The sequence below is a fragment of the Nannospalax galili genome, unplaced genomic scaffold, assembly GCF_000622305.1.
Source record: "Nannospalax galili isolate Female #2095 unplaced genomic scaffold, S.galili_v1.0 scaffold424, whole genome shotgun sequence".
Taxonomy (NCBI): Eukaryota; Metazoa; Chordata; class Mammalia; order Rodentia; family Spalacidae; genus Nannospalax; species Nannospalax galili.
The window spans coordinates 1,343,366-1,368,699 of NW_008352334.1; the positions used below are offsets into that span (position 1 = coordinate 1,343,366).

At 47.0% G+C, this 25,334-nt stretch overlaps 1 protein-coding gene and 1 pseudogene across 1 annotated transcript; both read left to right on the forward strand.

Moving 5' to 3' along the window:
* The first annotated feature begins 1,751 nt into the window (after nt 1-1,751).
* LOC103747030 lies at nt 1,752-2,011 on the forward strand (annotated as a pseudogene).
* Nucleotides 2,012-13,731: 11,720 nt separating this feature from the next.
* Sowaha (sosondowah ankyrin repeat domain family member A) lies at nt 13,732-17,688 on the forward strand. Its single transcript, XM_008849329.1, has one exon. The coding sequence runs from the start codon at nt 14,633-14,635 to the stop codon at nt 16,340-16,342; it is 1,710 nt and encodes a 569-aa protein (XP_008847551.1). The 5' UTR covers nt 13,732-14,632; the 3' UTR covers nt 16,343-17,688.
* Nucleotides 17,689-25,334: the final 7,646 nt, after the last annotated feature.

The window sequence follows — 25,334 nt, forward strand, 5'->3', positions numbered from 1 at the left end:
GTGATAGGGCCGGGCATGGTGGCACACACCTTTAATCCCAGCAGTCTGAGAGGCAGAGGCAGGAGGATCACTGTGAGCTCAAGGCCAGCCTGGTCTACATAGTGAGTGCCAGACCAGCTGGGGCTACAGGGAGACAATATCTCAAAAAGACCACCAACAAAAAAAAGATCATTGGGTCCAATTTGTGTTGTTCAGTGCTCTTTGGCATGGGTCTTTCCCCTGGAACATGGTCAACTTATCGGGAGTCACATCCTTAAAGAAAGTGGGATTTCCCTCTCCCATCAGCAGCTATCAATTGTCAATAGCCCCTAGAGGTAGGACTTAGTGCCCACCTCCCTCCCCTCCCCTCCCCCTGCCATGCTGGGATTTTGTCTGGCTTGAGCTTGCATGCTGTCACAATCACTGTGAATTCATATGTGCAACTGCCTGTTGCATTCAGTAAACATTGTTTGTTTGTGGTCATCCAGGGCCTCTGGCTGTTACAATTTTTCCACCCTCTTTCTCAACAATCACTAAGCCTTGTGGGAAGGGGTATGATAAAGATGTCCCAGTTAGGGATACTTAGAGCACTGTGCAGTCTCTTACTCTTTGTACCTTGACCACTTGTGGACCTCTGTGCTAATTTCCATCCTTCTTTGATGAGAGTTGAGAGACTACTAATCTATGCTTATAATGATAAGTCCTTAGGAGTTCATTTAGAAGAAAAATAGGTTCTCCCCTGGGGTCTATGACCTATCTAAGCCACAGATTCTTGGCCCAATGTCTGCTTTTTTCTTAAACAGAAGTGCAGAATACCTACACGCAACTCTGGATACCGACAGAGTTGGATGTTTTTGTGTGAAGGGTTCCAGAGGGATGCAGGCAGCGGAAGGTGGGGTGAGGTGCTGGGAAAGTGAAAACAGCACAGTGAAAAGACAAGGACCAGATCAGCCAGTGGTTTTCTCAAGAACTGAATACAGCCACTCTGGCCCACTGGCTCATGGCAAGGCCTGTCAGAGTGGGAAGTGCTTCCTGTGATCTGGGTACCTTTAGACTAGAAGGATTTTTTTTTTTTTGAGGCAACTGGCCTCAAAAGCTGTTCTTGAACTCTTAACCCTCCTGCCTCTGCTTCCCAAGGACTGGGATGACAAGGGTATACCACCATACCTGCACTGGGCATCTTTAAATAAGAGAATGTGTGTGTGTGTGTGTGTGTGTGTGTGTGTGTGTGTGTCTAGTAGGGGTATGTGCATATGAGTGCAGGTGTCAGCAAAAGCCAGGGTGTTGGATCCTCCATGAGCTGGAGTTAGTTGTTAGCCACCTGATATGGTCTCAGGAATTGAACTCAGGTCCTCTGGAAGAGCAGAATGTGTTCTCAACCGCTGAGCCATCTCTCCAGTCCCAGTGAAATATAACTTTAATGCCATCAGTCACATCAGTTAACCTGATATAACTTCTAGGTAGATTGCTATCTTGGAAACATAGGCAATCTCACTTTAATCTTTTTTTCTAGGCAAGGTGGCGTATGCCTTCAGTTCCAACACTTGGGAGACAGAGATCGAAGTCAGCTTGGTCTACATGGGGAGTTCCAGGCCAGCTGGGGCTACAGGGAGACCTTGTCTCAAAAGTACCAAAGAAGGATATAACCCCCCCCCCAAGCCCAAGCAGTGTGAAGAAGCAGCAAGAACGACCCCTGAACCAACCAAAGCCGGGCACCACTGCAGCTCCGCATCCAGTGCCTGCGTGTCATGCCCCCATCCCCCATCGCCGCCATGCCCAAAAGAAAGGCTGAAGGGGGTGCCAAAGGGGATAAAGCCAAGGTGAAGGACGAGCCACAGAGAAGAGCTGCAAGATTATCCACTAAGCCTGTTCCTCCAAAGCCAGAGCCGCCCCTGCAAAGAAGGGAGAGAAGGTGCCCGAAGGACGAAAGGGAACGGCTGATGCTGGCAAGGATGGGAATAATCCTGCAGAAAACGGAGATGCTGAAACAGACCAGGCACTGAGAGCCGAAGGTGCTGCAGACGCCGAGTGAAGCTGTGCGTTTTTGGTAACTGTGTACTTCTGGTGACTGTACAGTTTGAAATACTGTTTTTTATCAAGTTTTATAAAAATGCAGAATTTTGTTTTACTTTTTTTTTTTAAAGCTATGTTATTAGCACACAGAACACGTCATTGTTTGAGGGGGGAGGAACATGTGTCACTAACAAAATGTCTCCCAAGCTGGATTGATGTGGGGGAAACACCTTTCCCTGCTAGTTTTTGAAGGACTCCTCTTGGCTCCCGGGAGGGTATTTCCTGATGCTGGTACACATGGCCACCTTGGCACATAATGCCTTGTGGCGTGAGAAAATTCAAAATTAGTTTTTATATCCTCCTCTCCCTCCACCTTCAAATCAACATAGACTTAACTCCCTTAAAATGAGAGACTTGTTGGGGCCGGCCCCCCTAAATTGGTTTTGCCAGTACATTGGACAATCTGGACTTCACAGGGACGTCATTGGGACGGTTCCTCAGAAGAGCAGTGGTTCCTTTTCTAAAAGATTGTGGATCTTCAGATTGATAATTCTGCCATGTTCATTTCATTTCCTGAAAGTCAGGGTTGGCTTGTGAAAAGCTGTTAAACAACATGCTTAATGTGAAATGTCAGTCCTCACTCTAAAATTTCCCCATTCACAGCATAAAATGAAGACTTCATTGGATTTTATAGTGGCTTTCTGATTTGGGTAGTCCATGAAAGAAGGGAGTTTGGGCTGGGGGTGGGGGTGGTGCAGGGCATTAACCCCAGCATTCAGGAGGCAGAAGCAGGCAGATATTTATGAAAAGTATCTTTAATAAAGCTGGATACAGTTTGAAAAAAAAAACAAACCAGAGAAGGCTGGGCATGGTGGCACATGCCTTTAATCCCAGCACTCAGGAGGCAGAGGCAGGCGGATTTCTATGAGTTCGAGGCCAGCCTTGTCTCCATAGAGAATCCAGGCCAGCTAGGGCTACAGGGAGACCCTGTCTCAAAAAGACCAAAAAAAAAAACCCAAAGAAATTATTTTATTTATTATTATTACTCTTGTGTATGTTCACATGTAACACCCCCCCCACACACACACAGACACATGACAGATTCAGTTTCTTCCTCCCCTCCTACCATGTGGGTTCTGGGGATTAAACTTAGGTCAATAGGCTTTGGTGGCAAGATCCATTACCCAGATGGAAAAAGGTCAGATGGAACACTGTAGTGAAAAATTGCCACCATGAAGCAGCTGGGGGAAAAAAAAAAAACCCAGTTCTAGCAAACAACATTAAAGTGCTTGTTTGTGTCCCAGCTGTCACTGCCACACAGAGGCTCTGTCCAGACTGTGGTCTTATTGTCTCTCTGCTGGAAGGCTTCTGATGGCCAGTGGTGCTGAGTTCTTGGGACACGAGAACATTGTGACATTTTGCCAAATTTTTCCAATTTAGAAAAAGAAGATTCTTTTGCCCAGAAAACTCTATGCTCATTGCTAATGAAGAAAAAAGTCTGAGACAGGAAGAGGAAGGAAGGAACGCACTGGCACGAATGAGCAGCCAGGCCGCACTCCAGCCTCTTTCCACTAAGAAACTCTTCAGAACTTGTTTCAATGGGAACGGCCAAGTCTTCCCTCTTGCCAAGCGTCCCCAACACGCATTTGTAGTTTTTGTTCTTTCCTGTGACATCACTATTCTATCTAGAATTGAAGCCCTGTGAGGTTAATGTGGTGGGTTTTTTTGGAGGGCAAGAGGGTGATATATGGTCTCGTTCTGTAGCCCATGCTGGCTTCCAACCTATAGGCTCTTCCAGCCTTAGCTTCCTGCGTGCTGGGATTACAGGTGTGAGCCACCATATCTGGCCTAATGTGGACTTTTGTCTGCTAATTAGTTAGGCTGCGCTCAGGCAACACCTGACTCTACCTTCGGGAAAAATTTCAGCATTTGGGAAGTTGAAGCCACTCTAGCTCCTAAAATAATGTAACTGTAACTGTTTTCACCTGTTGTAATATACCTAAGTAATTTACTGATTCTCAGCCCAGGATGAAAGTCAGGTATGGACACAGTAACCTCTGACCCCATTTTGAAAATGGAAAGTCAAATGATGAGAATCACTACCACAAGATACTTTGTTACTGTTTTACCATTCTCTGAAGCTACTGAACCACTGGCTCATAGCTTTTGCTGTTATTACAAAATACCCGAGACTAGGAAGGTCTTTTGTTTTTGTTTGTTTGTTTGTTTTGGTCTTTTTTGAGACAGGGTCTCCCAGTAGCCCTAGTTGGCCTGGAACTCACTAGACCACACTGGCCTTGAACTATAGAGACCTGCCTGCCTCTGCCTCCCTAGTGCTGGGACTAAAGGCCTGTGCCACCATGCCCGGCTAGGAAAGTACTTTGTAAAAAAGGTTTATTTGGCATATGATTCTGGTGGCTGGAGGGTCCAAAGAGTACGGGTGCCAGTGTTGTGCTGAAGAACCCCTTAAATAATAACTGCACAGCAGAGAAGGGGAAAGGGGCGTGTGCCAAAGAAAATCACATGGGCGGCTTCCTTTTTAACAATTAACCCTTGTCGTTGGTCGTGGGTGGCGCACGCCTTTAATCCCAGCACTCAGGAGGCAGAAGCAGGCAGATCTCTGTGAGTTCAAGGCCATCCTGGTCTACATAGTGAGTTCCAGGACAGCTGGGGCTACAGGGAGACCCTGTTTCAAAAAGACCAAAAAAAAAAAAACAATTAACCCTCGTATTGGTAACTAATCCAGTCCTGAGAAATCTATCTTACTTCCCAGAAGAGTATTAATTCTCTCCAAAGATTGTGTCTCCATGGCCCAAACCCCCTCTCACTAGCCCCCAACCCTTTGAAATTCTGGTTCCCCACCTACACTTACCAAGTTCTGAGCTGTTAGGAGCTCAACAACACTTTGGGTTTATGCATTGCTGAGAACTGAACCTGGAGCTTTGCAAATGCTAAGCAGGCACTCCACCAACTGAGCCACATCCCCAACCCCCTTCCTTGAATTCATCTAGCACTGATAATATTTCTCTGGTGTTAGATAAATGAAAGTGATGTTATGAATCTGCAGACCACATGGCCTCCAGAGTAGAGTCCATCTTCCTACTTCTCATTCGTTGTTCCACGTCACAAATTATTACCCTGAAGACTGTTAATAAACCTGCTCAATATTTACTTAGCTCAAGGTCTCAAAGCAGCAAGCAAGCAGATCTGAGGTCCTGGTACTAGACTCCTGCTTTCTACCCCCCCCCCACCACCACACAGACCTCAGCCTGACCCCTCTCTCATACACATCCCCTCTAGGCAGGCTCAATCAACACCTGACTTCAGTCCTACAACTTCAGACGATTTTCTTTGGGGCTGTATGTTAGTGAGCTCTTAGAATTATAGCCCAGGAAGACAGGTAGGCTGATGTCTCAAGGTCTCAATCTTCCTTCCACTGAGGTGCTAATGGGAGATGAGTTAATCATGATGTGAAGGAAGTGAGGAACAAATTGAGCCTTGTCTACGCAGTCTATCTTTAAAGCCAAGACAATTCTGTCTCAAGGGTGAATGCTGATGATGGGCCTTACATTTTCAAACGCTATCACCTCTGAGCCCATCCAAACTGGTACCCATCCATTAGGGCATGAAGTCTGGCCTCTTGAGTTTCTGAGTCATCCTGTCTAGCCAGCAGGGATGCCACTGGACAGTCAAGGTCATGGCTAAACAGCACTCTGCAGGCCTCTCAAATTAGGCCCATCCTAATTCAGACATAGCCCTGTGAAAAAGAAAGCCCCAAATTTCTTCAGTGGGGATGGGAGTGGGTAGAAGACTCTTCTGTTAAAGCTTTTACATTAGGTAGGGCCTGGCTCAGCAGTTAAGGACTGCTGGCTCTTAAAAAGAACTAGAGTTCAGTTCCTAGCACCCACATTGGGTGACTCACAACTGCCTGTAACTCCAGCTCCAGGAGAGTCTATCTCTTCTAGCCTTCACAGGCATCCACATGCACATACACATATACATACAGATAAAAATAATCAAACTAAAGCTCTTTCATTGGGGCTGGGGATGTGGCTCAGCTGGTGGAGTGCTTGCCTAGCACGTAATAAACCCCCGAGTTCCATCTGCAGCACTGCATAAACTAGGCATAGAGATACAGGCCTGTAATTCCAGCACTGAGGAGGAGGGGTAGGAGGATTGGAAATTCCAGGCCATCCTCTGCTATCTCACAAGCTTGAGGTCAGTTGGGATAATGAGACTGTGTCTTGTTTTTGTTTTTGGAGACAGGGTGTTACTATGCCACTTTGTAGACCAGGCTGGCCTCAAATCACAGAGATCTGCAGCTTCCGACTCCAACTCCGAGTGCTGGGTCTGAAGGTATCCGCCACCATTCCTGGCTGAAATCCTGATTAAAACAACAACAAAACAAAACAGCAAATCCTTCATATATTAGAATTAAACTGGCAGAGAAGGAATGGAGAAAAAAAAAAAGACATCAGAAGACAACTGTTCCCAAGTCACCTCACCAAGACCCAGCTTTCCAAGTCTCAAAGGACGAGGCCTGCTGGTTCCCTGCCTAGCAACCAAGCAACCAGTCTGACCAATCAGAGAAGCAGCATGAAAGAAATGAATCCTAGATACAAAAACTGAGTTTCCAACACAGGCATGTGACCTGACATTTGTCACTAAGATTTAGAAATAGAGAGCCTTTGACCTCAGAGAGTACTGGGCAGCAAGCCGCAGGCACGAGAAAGCAGGGAAAGGCACTCTCCTTCCCCTGGGCTAGTAAGCAAGAACAAGCCATGGTTTGTTCCGGAAGGAAGTCATGACTACAACAGTTTGCTATCTGGGCAAAGTCCACTGCTGGGCACCCACCCATCCTCCTAAAGTCCCTGGAGCCTCCATAACTCGATTCCCCTGCTGATGGTGCGTTGGTGAGACACAAGAGGGCAGAAGGGGCCCACAGTGAGAGCACACAGGGAAAAAAGGATTTCCACTGCCTTGACAAGGCACAGAACAGTCACAAACATGAGGCAGCCACTGCAGCTCAGTGGGGCGTAGGCATTGAATTCAGAGGGCAGTGTGGGCTCAAATGTATAATAGAGCATAATGTTATACGATGTGTTAGAATTGTGAATTTCTTATTATGCGTATTTATTTTGTGTGTTATGTACGTGTACCATAGTTCAAGTGTGGAGGTCAAAGAACGTTTGTGGGAGTCACTTCTTTTCTCTCACCATGTGGGCCTCAGGGATTGAACTCAGGTATTCAGGATTGGCAGGAAGTGCCTTTACTCACTGATCTATCTCACCAGCCCTTGAAGAATAAGATTTATTTTATTTTTAATTATGTGTATTTGTGTGTGTCTGTGTGTCAGTATGTGCACATGAGTGCAGGTGCCCTTGGGGGGCAGAAGAGGATGTTGGTTTCCCCAGAACTGGAGGTACATGGAACTGAGCTACCCCGTGTGGGTATGGGAACAGAGCTCAGGTCCTCTTCAAGAGTAGTAAGCACTTACAACCACTAAGCCATCTCTCCAGCCCTGAGTTTAAAATTTTTATGTCTATTTAATAACGTGGTCTCAACAACTACAAAGAGCCTTCTACCCTTGTTACTGGAGGTCTTGGGGTACAAGCTGGGCCCTAGTATCCCCAACAAGCAGGGTTCAGCCACCCTGCTTTGGTTCACCAATTAAAGAGACAAGTCAAAGTGAAAAGTAGAGAAAGATTTATTCAATGTGGCCGCATTGGGAAGAGGAATAAATAAAGGGGTCCAGTAACTTTCAAGTCCATCTTTCCAGCACTAATGGGACATTTAGTTTAAACGGAGGGCAAGAGGTGTATATATAATTAAGCAGTCCTGCCCGAGGTGTGGTCACACACATCACTGACCCATCATGGTCTTGGCCCCAGTCTGTCTCAGGGTGGCCTGATAGGTTGTCAGAAATCTCTTCCCTGGAGACAAGTTCCTCCTCCAGTGGGGACCAGGCATCAGCATTTCCCTGGGGACATTTAGTTTCTTGGGGTCCATGGTTTCAATAGTGTGACAGCCAAAGGGCAGGGAACAATGTCTCTGTTACATCCTGATCTCTGCCCTTAAAATCTGAGTTAGAAACAAATACCCTCCCTGTTGCCTCCACCATGGACAAGGCATAGTGTGGAATTTTACCCTTGCTATAAATACACATTTTATATCTGATTTTCCTAATGCCTGTGGGCAAACTGCTCAGTCACTGGGAGAATGGATTCAGTGGCCTTGTTGGCAGCGGGGCACCAAAATTAAAAAGCAGCCCAGGGAACATGATGTCATTGGCCTCTTCATCCTGACATTTGCTCAACCTAGAAACAAATTACTTAAGATATTAAAGCTCAGTGTATTCAGATGCCCAAACCAGAAGGCAGAAGCTGGATCCTTCAGAGTGTTCATTAAGTTTACTTATTAAACATCTCGAGTTCTGATATTAAAGAACTGGTGAGCTAAGTTTGCATGGTAAATGTACAGAGGCAGTTAGCCTAGGGTTCCAGTTTGGGTACAGCCTGTTAGTATCTGTTGCCTAGGGCAAGCTTCTTTGTAGAGTTCAAAGCCTGGAGTCTGTTAAGCATCCTCAATAAACTTTGCTTGGAGCAGCAATTCTGTTCAACGGTGTTTAATCCCGTCTGTTCTTGGTGAACACTGTCAAAATGAGTTCAAACCACATCAATACATGATGGGCTTTAGGAGTGGCATGCCCTCATCCCCCTCCAACCTCTGAGGACAGGCACAGTAACAAACTCCAAGTTTTTTATTGTTGTTTGTGGGTTTTTTTTTTTTTTTTTCTTTTTAAACAGGACCTCATTAGCCTAGGCTGGTTTTGAATTAGATACACAGCCGAGGATAGCTGGGATTACAGGTGTGTGCCACCACCATTCCCGGTTTATGTGGTGAGGGACAGAACCCAGGGCTTGTGCATGCTGGGCAAGCACTCTACTAAGTGAACTTTGTCCCCCGACCCAACAAATGTTCAAGTTGCCTGAGGCTTCACTACTTACGAGATCATGGAAAAGATGTTTCAAGGATCTCAGAAATTTTTCCTGAAAAAAAAAAAAAGCAAGAAAATTATTTAAAGTAGCTTTGGGAACAAAAATCTCAACAAAGGGATTGTGACTTTAAAAAGGAAAACAAAGCAATACATACGCTGCAAGTTCTGCCTTTGAAACCTTTTTGGCTCCCATCCCACTACCCTTGTCAGCTTTTACAGAGACCTGCCGTCACCCCTCCACTGCCCCCCCATTTGTCATACATTCCTGCATTGGTTACACCAATCAATGAAGAAGCAATGTTCAGGGCCAGTGAGAGGGCTCAGAGGGTAAAGGAACTTGTTGCCCAGCCTGAGGATCCACCCCATGGAAGCAGAGAACTGACTCCCGGAAGTTGTCCTCAGCCCTCCACACAGGCCCTGAGGCACGGGCACGGGCATCCACAGACGCACACACAACAACAAATGCGATAAAATATTTTTAAATCAAAAATATGTGGTTCACTCCCATCTGCAGGAGACTTAATCGCTGGAGATATGGCTCATCAGGTGAGCACTTGTCTAGTATGTGCAAGGCTTGGGTTTGAGCCCTAGAATGACCAAAACATGAAGAAGTGAGCAAATGAATCAATAAATAGATTAATACGTAAGTAGAGGCCTGGCATGGTAGAAATGTCTGTAATCCTGGCACTTGGGAGGTAGAGGCAGGTGGATCAGAATCCAAGGCCATCCTCAGCTACTGAGTTCAAGGATAAGCTGGGCTTTGGAAGAATATGTCTGAAAAAGCATAAATAAGCAAATAGGTAGAACCATATACATATATACACATAAACTATATAAATGTAATTATCAAAATAATACACTATTTTTATTTTTAAAAAGATTTAAAATTTTTTTTATTTATTCATTTATTTTTAAAATTTATTTATTTTTATTTTATGTGTATGCGTGTATTGCCTGCATGTAGGTAAGTGCACCCGTGTCATGCAATGCCTATGGAAGTAAGAAGAGGCTGTCAGATCCCCTGGGACTGGAGTTACGGACAGTTGTTAGCTGCCATGTGGGTGCTGGGATTCGAACCCGAGTCTTCCGCAAGAACAACCAGTGTTCTTAACCGCTGAGCCATCTCTCCAGCCCATCATTTACTTAAAAAAAATATTTTATTTATTTTTATTTTATGTGTATGAGTGTATTGCGTGCATGTATGTGAGTGTGCGCATGTCGTGCAATGTCGCGGAGGTCAGAAGAAGGCTTCGGATTCCCCTGGAACTGGAGTTAAGGACGGTTCGAAGCCACCATGTGGGCGCTCCAAGAGCAGTCAATGCTCTTAACCGCTGAGCCATCTCTCCAGTCCCTCATTTACTTTTTATGTGTATGAGTGCTGTACCTGCATGTATGTAAGTGCACCTGTGTCATACAGTGCCCACACAGGTCAGAAAAGGGCATCAGATCCCCTGGAACTGGAGTTATGGATGGTTGTTAGCTGCCATGTGAGTGCTGGGAACTGAACCCAGGTCCTCTGCAAGGGCATTATGCACTCTTAATCAATAAGCTATGTCTCCAGCCCAATAAACTTTTTTTTTTTAAGAGGAAAAAGGAAGAAGGCAGATGGATCTCTGTGGGTTTGAGGCCAGCCTGGTCTACATAGCAAGTTCCAGGCCAGCTGGGGCTACGAAAGTGCAAAATGGCAGGGAGAGAGAGGGTGGCAGCAGAGGGTGGAGAGAGAAGAGAGAGAGAGAGAGAGAGAGAGAGAGAGAGAGAGAACCTGGTGAAATGGCTCAGCAGCTAAGAGCACTGGCTACTCTTGTAGAGGACCTGAGTTCCATTTCCAACACCCATATGGCAATTAACAACCATCAGTAACTCCAGTTCCAGTGATCTGGTGCCCTCTTCTGACCTCCATAAACAGGTACACTTACATGCAGGCAATAAATAAAAATAAATTAAAAAAGAAAGAAAGTTTTCCATGACATTCTACTACAAACAAGACAAAGTCCAGCCTAACATTTAAGGTCTCCCACCCAGGGCTGGAGGACATTTCCCATGTTATCTTCTTCGGTATCTCTGGTCCACACCCTAAACTGCAAACACACTAGACACTCCTTGCCCAAAATTCATCTTCAGTCCCATTTCTAAGCCTTCATCTGTCCAGTTCCCACAGCCTGCCTCTTGAGGACTTCCCAGATTCCGTTTTACCTCCCCTAGAATCACCCTTCTGTAAGCATCTGGAAGGTCCATTTCATGAACTGAACAGAATAATTACTTGCTTGCTTTTCTCTGTTCCACCGAGTGACAAGCTCCTCAAAGGCAGGCTGCATCTTCACAGAGGACTTGGCTCACTGCCTTGTACCTGAAGATAGTCAATAGCTGTTTCCTAGAATAAATTGTAGAAAAATTGCAGAACATGATACACTTGAGGAAGGTACAGAAGGTTTTACTAGGGTGGAACTTGAGGTGGGCTGAAAGGAAAAGCCATATTCAGACGGAAATAATAGCTGATTACAGAACTGTCAGCAGCAGGGGCAGAGACACAGCTCCAGGCTGTTTGCTGTAGCAGTCTGAAGTAAAGTACCTTTACCTTTCAGGTAAAACCAGATCCTTGGCTTCAATACAGAAAAGAATTAGTATGAGCCAGCATGATGCAGAATGGAACTTTGTCAATGATATTTTAGCATAGTTTTTTTTAAACCTTTTTTCTTTTTCTTTCCTCCTCCCCCTCCTCTTCCTCCTCCCCCCTCCCCTTCTCCTCCTCCTTATCTTCTTCATCTTCCTCCTCCGTCTTCCAGGGTCTCCCTGTAGCCCCAGCTGGCCTGGAACTCATTATGTAGACTAGGTTGGCCTATTCTCACAGAGATCTGCCTGCCTCTGCCTCCTGCATGCTGGGATTAGACGTGCTCCACCACACCCAGCATGCTTTCTTGTTTTTAATGAAGGCCAGGTGTTCTGGAAGTAAGGCTAGCCAAGAACAGGAGTGTGGGCTCTCAGAGGAACCAGGGTATGCCTTTGTTTTTGCAGAAGTCATATACACCACTTTGGTGGCTTTTGAAGTTATTATCTTTAAAGAGTTGCTAAGGAACCTGAATAAGACCACAGGGTGGTTCCTGAGGAGCAGCTGACAGGATTGCAATTGATGAAGTAAACTCCAGGTGGGATGCAGGCAGGTAGGATATTCCCACTGGAAACAAATTCTTGTGTGAGAGATTCCCAGAAAACAACTGGGTAAGGAACTAGGCCCTACTCAAGTCATGCAAGCCTTGAGTCTGGTTCATTGTTATTTTATTTTTATTATGTTTTATTTTATTTTATATTTTATGTATATGAGTGTTTTGTTTGCTTATATGTAAGTGTACCACAAGTCCACAGAGGGCAGAGAGGGCATTTGATCCCCTGGAACTGGAGTTATTGATAGTTGTTAGCAGCCACATTCAGTTCCCAGCACCCATGTTGTGGGTCTTACAATGCCCTCTTCTGGCCACAGAGGGCACCTGCACACAGGTGGCATACACTCACACAGACACACACACATATACACATAAATTTTTTAAAAATCTTTTTTAAAGGATATAATTTCATATAACTACCTGTCTGCAAGAAAAATATTAGTAAGTAGGAAAAGAGCTATTTACAAAGGAACAAACCCAAATTGATGGTAGCTTACATTACCATATTACTGAAATAAAATAAATGTAAATTAGAATGAGATACAACTTTGTGTTTCAAATTGACTAATTAAAAGATACTGTTCACAGCCAGGCATGGTGGTGCACACCTTTAATCCCAGCACGCGGGAGGCAGAGGCAGGCAGATCTCTGTGAGTTCAAGGCCAGTGTGGTCTACACAGCAAGTTCCAGGCCAGTTGGGGCTACAGGTAGACCCTGTCTCAAACAAAAACCAAACAACAAACTAAGTCTGATGATGACCTGTGTTCACTATTGCCAGAACTTACATGATGGAAGAAGAGAATTACTCCTGTGAGCTGTCTGTCATCTGATCTCAACTCCAGCAACATAGTGAACTCCCACCACCCCACACAGATAAATACATGTTAAAACAACAACAAACAACAAACAGCCAGGCTGCCCATCTGGCTCCCTCTCCTGAAAAAGCTCTTTCTCATCTGAGTAACTTCGTAATTTGAAGTCCTGGCTTTAGCATCGCCTTCACAGTGAGTCCTGCCCTGACAACAACACCCCCCACCCCACCTCCTTCAAACTTGCAGCAGGTCCCTCTTGCATTTGATCATTTTCTGTTTTCCTATACTATTTACAGCATGTGCTATAACTTGTGTAGCATATTATGCAGTTTTCCGACTCACCATATCATGTCTGTTTCCTCCTGATAAACTCTGCTAGGTCAGAGTTTTTATCTCTCTGCTAAAATGTATCTCACCCTGAAAAGCTCCCAGCACAAACTATGTGCTCAATAAATATTTGTGAAATAAATGAAGTTTTAAAAACATAAAATGGGCTGTAGGTGTGACTCTGTGGTAGACCGCTCGCCTAGCATTTGGGAGGCCCTGGGTTCCACACTTTCCAGTGAAAAGCACTTTCAATTTTGCATTCTCATTTTAAGGTGTAACTGTACCTACACATGCATGGCAGGGAGAAAATATTTCATGTGACATTTTTTTCCTTCTTTATGTTTCCCTGTGGGTTTATTCACAAAAATCTTATGTAAAAATAGATTATTTTGGCACGTGTGGTAGTGCATGCCTGTAACCCTAGCACTCAGGACGCTGAGGCAGGAGTATCATAAGTTCAAGGTCAGCTTGAACTACATTTGGAGACACCTAATATTTTTTAAAAAGTGGAGGGCAGGGTGGCGAGTTGGCTTACTTGGCGTCTGTGGCGAAGTCTGACCAAGTTCACCAGGACCCATGTGGTAGTAAAGAGAGTACCAGACTCCTGCAAGTTAGCCTATGACTGCCACATGCCCTTATGTACAGCAAACACACACAATGAATAAAAACGCGAATTGCAAACCTCCGTGTTTAAAATACTTATTCTGTTATGAGAAAACTGCTTTCTAAACATCTCTTGTAAGTGTGTCAACACCATACACAGCGAATTATTTTTTCTGTGAATTTTGTGAAACCATTTTCCTGTAAGAAATGCAATCGGAAATTGGAGACCTATTGATGGATGCCCTTCCATATATATAGCTTTTATTTTGTGGTAAAGACTGCTAAAAAGAATAAAATACCCACGCCTCGCCCATCCACCACCACGTCCCTGAGGAACACACCCACCTAGCAACCAAGAGACGAACTGAAGCTCCGTGCTGCGCCTTTAATTCCGGGGTTGGGGTGGGGGGACCGCAGAGAGTTTCCGCTCCCCATTCCTTGCGCATCGCCAGTGGCAGCTGTCACCTGTAAGCCGAGCACCGCGCGCGGGCATGGAGCCCGGCGCCCATTGGATAGCTTCTCTCGGTAGTGACCTACCCGGGAGACTGGAGGCCCGGCGGGGCGCAGGCGGAGGGCCCGGGATGCCCTTCGTCCGGAGACGCCCCAACGCGGCACGGCGGGCGTGACCGAGGTCCAGCTCCGGGGTTCAGAGCCCCAGGTGAGCGGACATCACTCCCGGAACGCTCCCCCCTCCCCCGAGTGGATCGCTCGCATCCCGGAGCCGAGGACCCGGGGGACCCAGTATGGCGCTGGCTGCTGCTGCGGCAGCGGCTGCGGCCGCCGCTGGGGTGAGCCAGGCGGCGGTGCTGGGCTTCCTGCAGGAGCACGGCGGGAAGGTGCGCAACTCCGAGTTGCTGAGCCGCTTCAAGCCGCTGCTGGACGCCGGGGACCCGCGCGGCCGCTCTGCCCGCAGGGACCGCTTCAAGCAGTTTGTCAACGACGTGGCGGTGGTGAAGGAGCTCGACGGGGTCAAGTTCGTGGTCCTGAGAAAGAAGCCTCGGCCCGAAGCTCTGCTCCCCTCCATCCCTGGGGTACCAACCCCACCGGCTAGGAGCACCGGGGTCCCCGCCGGAGACAGCTCTGCCCCTGGAGCTCCACCTCCATCTCTGGCTTCGGCGCAGCCGTCCGTGGAGCCACCTTCCGTGGAGCCACCGGAGGACGCGGCCGTGCCAGCGGACCCACGGGACATCCCGGGGGCGCCACCCTCCGCCACACTCCAATTTGGGGAGCTCTCAGGCTCAGTCCAGCAGCCCGGGGGACCCCCGGATCCTCAGGTTCCAGCCTCGGAGCTAGCCCAGCCCTCGGAGGGACTCTCGAAGGTGGCCCCACCGGCCAGTGCACCGCCGTCGGGGGCGGCGTCGCCGAGCACAGAGTCCCTGAATCCGGAGCCTGCGCCTGGGCCACCGAGGGGACCACCGCCACCCGTGCCGCGCGCGCCACCGCAGAAGCCCTGCATGCTGCCGGTGCGCTGCGTCCCCGGCCCCGCCGCGCTCCGGGTGCGGGCGGAGGAGCAAGGGCTGCGCCGGCAGCTATCGGAGGAACCGAGCCCGCGGTGCTCCCCGATGCTCCTGCGCCGGCTGTCCATCGAGGAGTCCGGCCTGGGCCTCAGCCTGGGTCCCGGCCGCTCTCCGCACCTGAGGCGCCTGTCCCGCGCTGGGCCGCGCCTGCTGAGCCCGGACACCGAGGAGCTGCCCGCCGCGCCGCCGCCGTCCGCCGTGCCGCTGGAGCCCACGGAGCACGAGTGGCTGGTGCGCACGGCCGGCGGCCGCTGGACTCGCCAGCTGCACGGGCTGCTGCTGCGGGATCGCGGCCTGGCCGCCAAGCGCGATTTCATGTCCGGCTTCACCGCCCTGCACTGGGCTGCCAAGAGCGGCGACCGCGAGATGGCTCTGCAGCTGGTGGAGGTGGCGCGGCGCGGCGGCGCGCCCGTGGACGTGAACGCGCGCTCCCACGGCGGCTACACGCCGCTGCACCTGGCGGCTCTGCACGGCCACGAGGACGCGGCAGTGCTGCTTGTGGTGCGCCTGGGAGCCCAGGTACATGTGCGCGACTACAGCGGCCGGCGCGCCTACCAGTACCTCCCGCCCGGCTCCTCTTACGCGCTTCGCCGGCTGCTCGGTGACCCGGGCCTTCGAGAGTCCACCGAGCCGGATGCAACCGGTGGTGGAGGCGGGAGCCTGGCATCTCGGCATCCCGTACAGGTGGCCGCCACCATCCTCAGCTCCACCACCAGCGCGTTTCTGGGCGTCCTGGCCGACGACCTGATGCTCCAGGACCTGGCCCGAGGCTTGAAGAAGTCAAGCTCCTTCAGCAAGTTCCTGGGCGCTTCACCCATGGCTCCGCGGAAGAAGACGAAGAGCCGCGGTGCCCTGCCGTCTTTCTCCGAAATCTCTCGTCGACCCACCCCCGGGCCTCTAGCTGGCTTAGTGCCTAGTCTGCCCCCAGCAACCTGAAGGCCCTTGGGGGTGGGGGTGGCCATCAGTGTCTCGATTGACCTACCCAGGCCTCTGGCTCAGTCTAAGCCTGCCCAACATCTGCGGCCTGTCTGGCTTTCAACTTTATCCACTGCAGCCTGTTTTACCCAGAGGGCCTCCAACCTTCTGCCTGAAATTGGATGTGTCTGCAGGGATGGAAACCAGGCAGCCAGGCATGAACTGGGGAGGAGACTTGAAGTTCAGGGTCAACGTTTAGGGGCAGCAGCTGGCCTGGCCCCTGGCTGAGTTGACCAGATAGATTCCTACGTCTGTACACTCCCGAGTCAGAACCCGTGCAAGGCTTTCTAAACGTTCAAAGATGATGTCAAGATGAGTAGTAGTTTTGTAACTTGATGCTTTTATTCTGTTTTAAATTGAAATGAGGTAAAGCAACTTTCATAATAACCTTTTGAAATTCTATTTTTTCCATTTTTAGGCTCAGACATTTTCAGTCTTTTGCTAAATATTTTGGAAATCTAGGATTAAAAAACAGATTATTGAGATCTAAAGAAAATTAATCCTAGCCAACAAAACTCATTTAAGTTTATCTACCTCATTTTAGGCAATCCAGATTCTGGAGTCTTGAACACAGAATAATCATCATGACCTTAATGAATGTAACTACTTTTACTTGTACTGTGAATGCTAAATATTAAGAGAAACAAGTGCATCTTGGGAATACAAATGATTTAACCAAGAGAAAAGAGACATTTTGGTAAATACTCTTAAACTGTGATGAAATGTAAATGTGTTTGGCATTAACTGGTAGCTATTTTGATTTGGCATGAAAATTTAATTATTTTTACATTGTGATTTAATTGTGAATTCTGAATCTGTGGCTTTCAGTGCAATGAGTCAATATTCAAAGAAAAAAATACCAGAAGAAAACTGATTAAATAGTAATTGACATGATTATTATTCTTTTATATGAAAGTTCTGAACAAACAAGCGTGTGATATCCATTTTCTAAAATCTACTTGAAAGCCGTTGATTCTAAAATAGAAATTGCAGAATCTTCGCCCAGTGGTAATCTTGGATGAGGACCTTTGCTCCTGTCTGTGAATGGAGGCTTGTGGTTGTGGCCAGGACTTCTCAGGTTTGGCTCAATGTGATTATGATGGCACTTTTTGTTTCCTGTTTTATAGATGTGAAATCTATTTGCTCAAATCAACTTTTTATATCATATTGTGATAATACTCTGTTTTTGCAAATTATGTTTGCATGTCATCGGTCGTATCAAATGGTTCTGTGACAGAGGGGAATGTGGCTTCTCTCTCTAATATGTCAGTGAGACCTTTGAAATTATTAAAGACAGTCTGACAGTCGTCCCTGAAATATCGTGATTGAAACACTGAAATAAACAGTTTCTCATTTTATTCTTGCTGTTTGAGATGTATTTCTTGTAGATACATTTGTCCTTCCTAATAATAAAAATTATTATTATTGGGACTGGAGAGATGACTCAGTGGTTAAGCACTGGCTGCTTTTGCAGAGGACCCGGCTCAGTTCCCAGCACCTGTGTGGTGACCAACAACCTTTGGTAACTCTAGTTCCAGAGAATCTGACCCCGTTTTATGGCCTCCATGGGTACCAGGCATATAAACAGTCCACATACTTACATGCAGCCCAAACACTCATGTGCATAAAGTAAAAGTAAAATGTTAAAAAAAAATTTTTTTTGCGGAGCTGAGGACCAAACCCAGGGCCTTGAGCTTGCTAGGCAAGCGTTCTACCACTGAGCTAAATACCCAATCCCTAAATTTTTAATTAATTAATTTTTGGTATTTTGAAGCAGGGTTTCACTATCTTGAGCTGGCCTAGAACTCACTATGTAGACCAGACTGGCCTTGAACTCACAGAGTTCTTTGCTTCTTAAGTGCTGGAATTAAAGGCATGTAGCACCACACTGGTCTATTGTGTGTGTGTGTGTGTGTGTGTGTGTGTGTGTGTGCTCACCTGCCACAGTGCATGTTAAGGTCAGAGAACAACTTTCAGAAGTGGGTTCTCTCCTTCTATGGTAGGATCCAGTATTGAACTCAAGTTGTCAAGTTTGCATGGCAAGTGCTTTTACCCACTGGACCTCTTTGCTACTTTCCTTCCTTTCTCCCTCCTCCACTTCTCTGCCCTTTCCTTCCTTCCTTCCTTCCTTCCTTCCTTCCTTCCTTCCTTCCTTCCTCCCTCCCTCCCTCCTTCCCTTTCTTCCTTTGCTGGAGATTAAACCTAGGGCCTCTCCCATACTGAGCAAGCACTCTACCACTAAGCTGCATCATGTACCCATTTTTCTTTTTACCTATGTAGTTTCTGCCCCTTTTTCCTTATTCTTCCCCTGCCTCTTTCAAGCATCACATTCTATATTCAAAGAGTTTGGATTTCTCTGTGAAGTAAAGGGATTCATTACACACAGATATTATAGACATAAACTGTAGCTGAATGTAGGTCCTGATCCTTTTGGCTTTCCTTGCTAGGAACTCTACTCTGCATAAATTATTTTAAAATGCAAATTAAATCTGCTTCTGCAGAAAAATTGTGGGAGGCAATAATCACAGCAATTTACATAGTTCAAGATCTAGAAGACAGAATGAAATATTAGAGATTTTCTGTGGTAAAGAAAAGGCCTGCTTGAGACAGGGTGACAAAGGTCACAGACACAGATGTGTCTTGCCTTAAAAAGACAAAGGTCTGAGCTAACAGAGCAGTGATAGTAACTAATGCTTATTGCACACTTACCTTAGAGGCGAGCTACCTGAGCAGCTGGAGGAATCTTCCACCTCCTTAGGAGGATCCTGCAAACCTCCAGGTGAAATAAATAATTTGTCAAGGGTTTAGAATTAATCAACCTAAAGATCAGGTGTTAGGAACTATTATTTCTTTGAAGACCACAACATTCTGGAACTGTGGAAGTGTCAGCTGGGGATGCATGTGGAAAGCTTTCAAGAACTACATATTTAATTTTTAAAAGGAAACGGTAAATTGGGGTGGGGGGAGGCTTTAGACAGAGCTCAGTTGTTGGAGTGCTTGCTTCATGAAAGCAGAAGAACCTGAATTAGATCTCTAGAACCTACATTTAAAATGCCAGGAATGGGGCTGGACTACTGGTTCAGCTGTTAAGAGCACTGGATGCTCTTGCAGAGGACCTGGGTTCAGTTGCCAGCACCCACATGGCACCTAACAACTGTCCATAAGTCCAGTTCCAGGGGATCTGATACCCTCTTCTGGCGACCATGGGCACTGCGTACATGTGGTGCACTTATATACATGCATGCAAAACACTCATAAAATAAAAATAAATAAATTGCCATAAAATAAAAAAACTGAGCATAGCGCAACATGTTTTAATCCCAGCACTCGGGAGGCAGAGGCAGGCAGATCTTTGTAAGTTCAAGGCCAGAAGGCCAGCTTGGTCTACATATCAAGTTCTAAGCCAGCTGGGGCTACAGGGAAACCTTGTCTCAAAACAAACAAACAAACAAACAAATAAATAAATAAATAAAAACCCCAAGACAAAATTGCCAGGTGTGATGGCATGCCCTTGTAATTCCAGTACTGGGAAAACAAAGGTGAATCTCTGGAGCACACTGGCCAGACTTGGTGAGTTCCAAGCTAGTGAGAGACCCTGTCTCAAAAACAAACAAAAAACAAAACAAAAGTAAAGTGGACAGCAGCTGAGGAGAGACCCCTGAGGTTGTCCTCTGGTTGCCATGTACATGACAGTACACATTCATGTGCACACACACACACACACACACTTGCACCTGCAAACATATGACACATGCATACACAAAACATAAATTGCCTAACCCATGCATAAATTGCCTGGGGTAGGATATTCCTAATTTAAGTGAACAGGGCCTAGCCAGGTGGCTCAGATGTTAAAGGCACTTGCCACCAGGTCTGACAGCCTGAATTTGATTCTTGGGGACCCATATGGTGGAAGGAGAGAACCCTGACTTTCTCAAGTTGTTCTTTGGTTTCCACATTATGTCATGGTAAGTGCACAGGCACAGACACACATAATAAATAAATGTAGCAGAAAAATGAACTGCTAAGGCAATTTAGGTGGTAAAAGTTGTCACATGGAGAATAACTCCTTTTAATAGAAGTTAGTTGTTGACTTAGATGTGTATGAGCCATATTCACAGCAAACTTGTTAATAACATTTTACAATGCCTTTAATGGAGGTGGGATTTATTCTTGAGCAAGCCTCACTTGTCTAATAAAGGTCCAGGACACAGGACATCTATAAATGGTGTTTGTTAAGTGCCAGGCACAGTTTCAACACTTTACACTTATTTTAAAAAACCATACAAGATAAATATTGTTAGTATCTGGATTATTTTCATTTTCCATTTGAGTGTGTATGGTGTGCATATGTATGCATGTGCATGTTTGCATGTATGGGGACACCTGTTTGTGGATGTGATACTTGTGGGTGCATGTACACCTGCAAAGCCCAAGGTTGATGTTGAAAATCATCTTCCATCGTTCTCCCACCTTATTCAAAGAGACATTATCTTTCAGTCAAACCTAGAACTCACAGAAATGGCTTCCTTCCATAGCCAGCTTCCTCTGGGAATTCCCTGTCTCCCCCTTCCAAGGCTGGCATTTACATGAGTTCTGGGAATCCAAACTCTGGTCCTCACACTTGCTCAGCTAGCACTTAAGACCATTAAGGGTCTAGAATTTAAGTCAGAAAAGTGAGACCTGCAAAGTTGTAAGAAACTTGTCTAGGCCTCACTCTGGGAAGTGGCAGAGTGGCACACTGGGACCCTTTTCCATTACACAATCCTGACTCATCTCAGCCCTCTACTCTTTCAATGACTATGATGGTTAGAGTTGTCAACTTGACAGAATCTAGAATCGCCTGGAAGATGGGCCTCTGGGCTTGCCTGTGGGGGACTGTCTTGATTCTATTAATTGAGGTGGGAAGACGTGAATCCTGAGACTGTGTAAAATGGAGAGAGGGGGCTGAGCAGCAGCACTGTATCCTTCACCTTCTCCGTTTCCTGATTGTGACTGTGATATGACAGCTGTTTCAATCTCTTGTGGCCTAGACATTCCTGCCATGGTGAACTGTGTCTCCTAGAACTGTGAACCACAATAACCCTTTCTCCTGTATCTTCCCTTTGTTGGAGTATTTTAGCATATCAACAGGAACAGAAACTAAAGCAGTGGCCTCCAGCAAGTCACCTAATTCTCTGACCGCCATCTCCTTCCTCTGTGGGACAGAAGATTGGCAGAGGAGGGGCTCTATGGGTGGGCAAGCAGCTCTTCTTGAACTTCAGTGCAACCTGAAGTAGTACTGGCAGAGGGGGGTGGGGTCTGAGTTGGGTTCCACAGCTGGTTTGCACCCCCAAACCACATAGACCAATCTATGCACTTGTGTTACATGACCACCATTCTTGGGCAATATTTGAGTTTGCATACATAAGTACTGCATTCTCTTAAGAACAAGAAAGTATCCCATGTTCTTTATGTGGTATCTCTTTAAAATAGAATCAACAGAAGCTGGGTGTGGTGGAACATACCTGCCATCCCAGGAGGTGGAGGCAGGAGGATCAAGGATTCAAGATCACCCTCAGCTACATACCAAGTTCAAAGACAGTCTGGGCTACATGAAACTGGGATAATAATAATAACAATAATATAAGATTCAACAACAATTTTTGCATTTTATTGCATTTTTATTTTGTGTGCAAATGTGTATGTTAAGGGGGGGCATGAATGTGCTGTTATAGAGCAGATGTGGAAGCTAGAGGACAACTGTCTGGAGTGGCTTCTTTCCTTCTTCTATGTGGGTCCCCAGGGATCCAACTTGTCAGGCTTGGCAGCAGACACCTTTACCCACTGTCCCAACCATATATATATATATATATATATATATATAATTTTGAGACAGGGTTTCAGCATGTAGCCCTAGCTGGCTTGAAACTCAGTATGTAGACCAGACTGGCCCTGAACTCACAGAGATTTACCTCTGCTGGGCTTAAAAGTGTGTGCCATGCCCAGGAGCAATGTCTTTCTTAATCCGTAGTCCTCTACCAGCCTTACCCCATCTTTGAGTCCTAAACTGCCACCATTCCCCCAGGTGAGCTGAAAGCATCCAGCAACCTGTATAAAGCCGTTCACCCGGGACACTTACACTCTCCTCTATTTAGGCTTTTTCCTGGAAGAAATTATGTAACTTTTTGAAATGGCTTCATAAATAGATTCTCTTTAGAGAGCCTTTGTCTTGAGGGCAAAGTTCCAGACTGGTCATACCTCTGGACTTGAACCAGAGGTGGGGTGTTCTGATAGCTTGCCTAATGGCAAGAGGAAGAGGGGAGGAAGAAAGAGAAAGCGGGAGGGAGGGAGGGAGGGAGGGAGAGAGAGAGACAGAGAGACAGAGAGAGAGAGACAGAGAGAGAGACAGAGAGAGAATCTTAGATCTTAACCACTTCTACCGCGTAGGAAGAAGTTCCTGCCGGTGGGAAATGCTGGCTGGTTTAACTATCAAGACAGATAGCTGCCCAATCCGACCCCCTCACGGCTGGCCTGGCTGTGGCAACAGGACTACGGGGTCTTGAGAGGATTTCTTTGTCTTTGTAACAAGTCCCCTCTCTCCTCCTCGACCCCACCTTTCACCTCTTCTCTGCAGCCCGCGACTGCATTTGCCCTAACTTTCCCCTGGTGCTTCTGATTGACACCTGATTGATTAGCACCGCAGGGGTTCCAGGGAGGCCGTTTCCAACAGCTGTCGCCGAGGTACGCTTTGTACCAAGCAGGTTGTTCAATGCAGACTACGCACCGATTTGGGGCCCCGCGGAACACAGCCTCCCCGTTCCGTTCCCAATGAAAAGTCTGAAGGTAAAAGTACACCAATTAAATTCTTATTAGGAGGAGCAGCGGGGGCGGGATGAGGCTAGGCGGAGGCAGCGGCCGTAGCAACACTGCCTGTTGCCTAGCAACAGCCTCATCCAAGCTCAACCTCCAGCAAGCTCCAGGGCCCCGCCTCCGGCAGCCGAGGGCGGGGTAAAACACCGAGGTACTCTCGCTGGCGGCCGCAGAGGCGGGCAGACACCCTAATAAGGCGCCCTGGAACCCCCTTTTCCTCCCGGAAAACCATGCGAGGCCCTTTGTAGGACCGATGCTCGGGATCCGCACCCCCGGCTTCTTTCCCTGCACTTATTAGTCAACAACTTTCCAACGTAGGCCCGGGTGGCCATGGAAAGCCCCAGCCTTTTCCTGCCTAGCTAGCCAGTATTACTTTCCCACAGTCGCAGAAGGCTCAGTTGCAGCTTTCAGGCCCAAAAAGGCCATGGCTCTGCAGAAGGCCAAGTCGCTGTGGCTACCCGGAGCGTGTGCCAAGCTCGCCAGTCTGAGCTTGGCCTCAGTGGGGTGGAAGTGTTCACCGTAAAGCGAGCAGTGCCCTCTGCTGGCGGTGCCTCGCAGGGGCAGTTCACCAGGTTTCAGGTACCCTCAGACTCAGGGGTTGTCGTACAGAATCTCCAAAGGAATCACTGGACGAGAGAAAATTGAGACACGGAGGAGTCGACAGGACCCGCTTAGGAAATGTGGCCCCCACTTTTGGGACTTTTGCCCAGAACCATAGTTTAGCTTAACTAGAAGATGACTGCCGCCTCTCCACCTCCATGCTTCCCACAGCCAGGCAGGAAGAGCTTGGAAATGCACGGTTTCCATTGGCTTAATAGGCAACGTTAGATGTATTTCTAAGAATATTATAATGGAAGAATGCTACTGGGATTATGCAGGGCAATTAGTAGCTCCATACAGAATGTGCCTCCCAGGGAGCTGACTCTGCTAGGGACCTCGGAACCCAGGCTCCGCCCACAGTCTTCAAAGCTGCACTGCAAAGCAAAATGTTAGAACCCACAATGGCTTCAGTAGATGCCCCATATGTTTTTTTATAAAAAAGACACAATGTGAGCATTGTTCTGTGCTCAATAGCACGACTGTTATAACTAAAACCTTTAGTATGAATACGACCATTTAAAATTCCCAACCAGTTGCACTTAGTGACAATACACACCAGAAAAGTCCCGAAACAGAGATTTCTCACTTCGGGGTCAATTGGCTTTAAACACGCATAAACATGCTTTTTAATGTGCCCAGCTTCCAAATATATCCTGAACTTTCCGAAAAATATTCTTGTCCCTGCTGTTTGCATTTGCAATACTAAAGTGGGTTTTAAGTTCATGTGCAAACCTGGTTCTATGTATACACAGCTGATGCACAAATGGAGGGGACATTGTCCTGTTCTAGACCATTCTGGACCACCCCAAGGTCAGCCTTTCCGGCATACAGTACATCTACAGCTGCCCCTCTGGGCCTTGTGCCCTCACATGAACCTTTTGGGGTGCCCTGTTCCTCATCTTTTGCTCCCACCTTCAGCTGCCCTCTTCTAACTTGGTTGAGCCACAGCTGGCCTCTGAGGGACAGCCTGATAACTCAGTTTTGTTTGTGTTTTAAGGTGGAGGGTCTCACTATATTGCCCAGGTTTGCCTGTAACTCTTGGTCCCAAGCCAAACTTCCCACTTGAGCCTCCCAAGTGCTGTGATTATAGGCTCTAGATTCAGGGTTTGGGGGGGAGGTGAAGGGTGGTTGACAGGTGCTAGTTGGAATCCAGGACCTTATGTATACTAGGGAAGTGTTCTACCACTGAGCTACATCCCTTCCCCCTAACTGTGACCAGAGGAAATTCTATTACGTGCTTACTTTCCTCCTCTTTTTTTTTTTTTTTTTTTTTTTTGAGACAAAGTCTCCCTGACCTGGAACTCACTGTGTAGATCAGGCTGACCTTGATCTCACAGAAATCCACCTGCCTCTGCCTCTCCTCTCCAGTGCTGGGATTAAAGGTGTGCGCCACCACAACTAACACTGATAGAATATTTGGAAGAGGAAGAAATTTGTTTCTAAGTCTTGGAATGAATGTCCCCAAATTTCTCAGTATATTGGGCATTTTTCAGTGCAGCAA

What these genes read in the sequence shown, in the direction of transcription:
- Sowaha (XM_008849329.1), top strand. Translation starts at nt 14,633, where the DNA reads ATGGCGCTGGCTGCTGCTGCGGCAGCGGCTGCGGCCGCCGCTGGGGTG.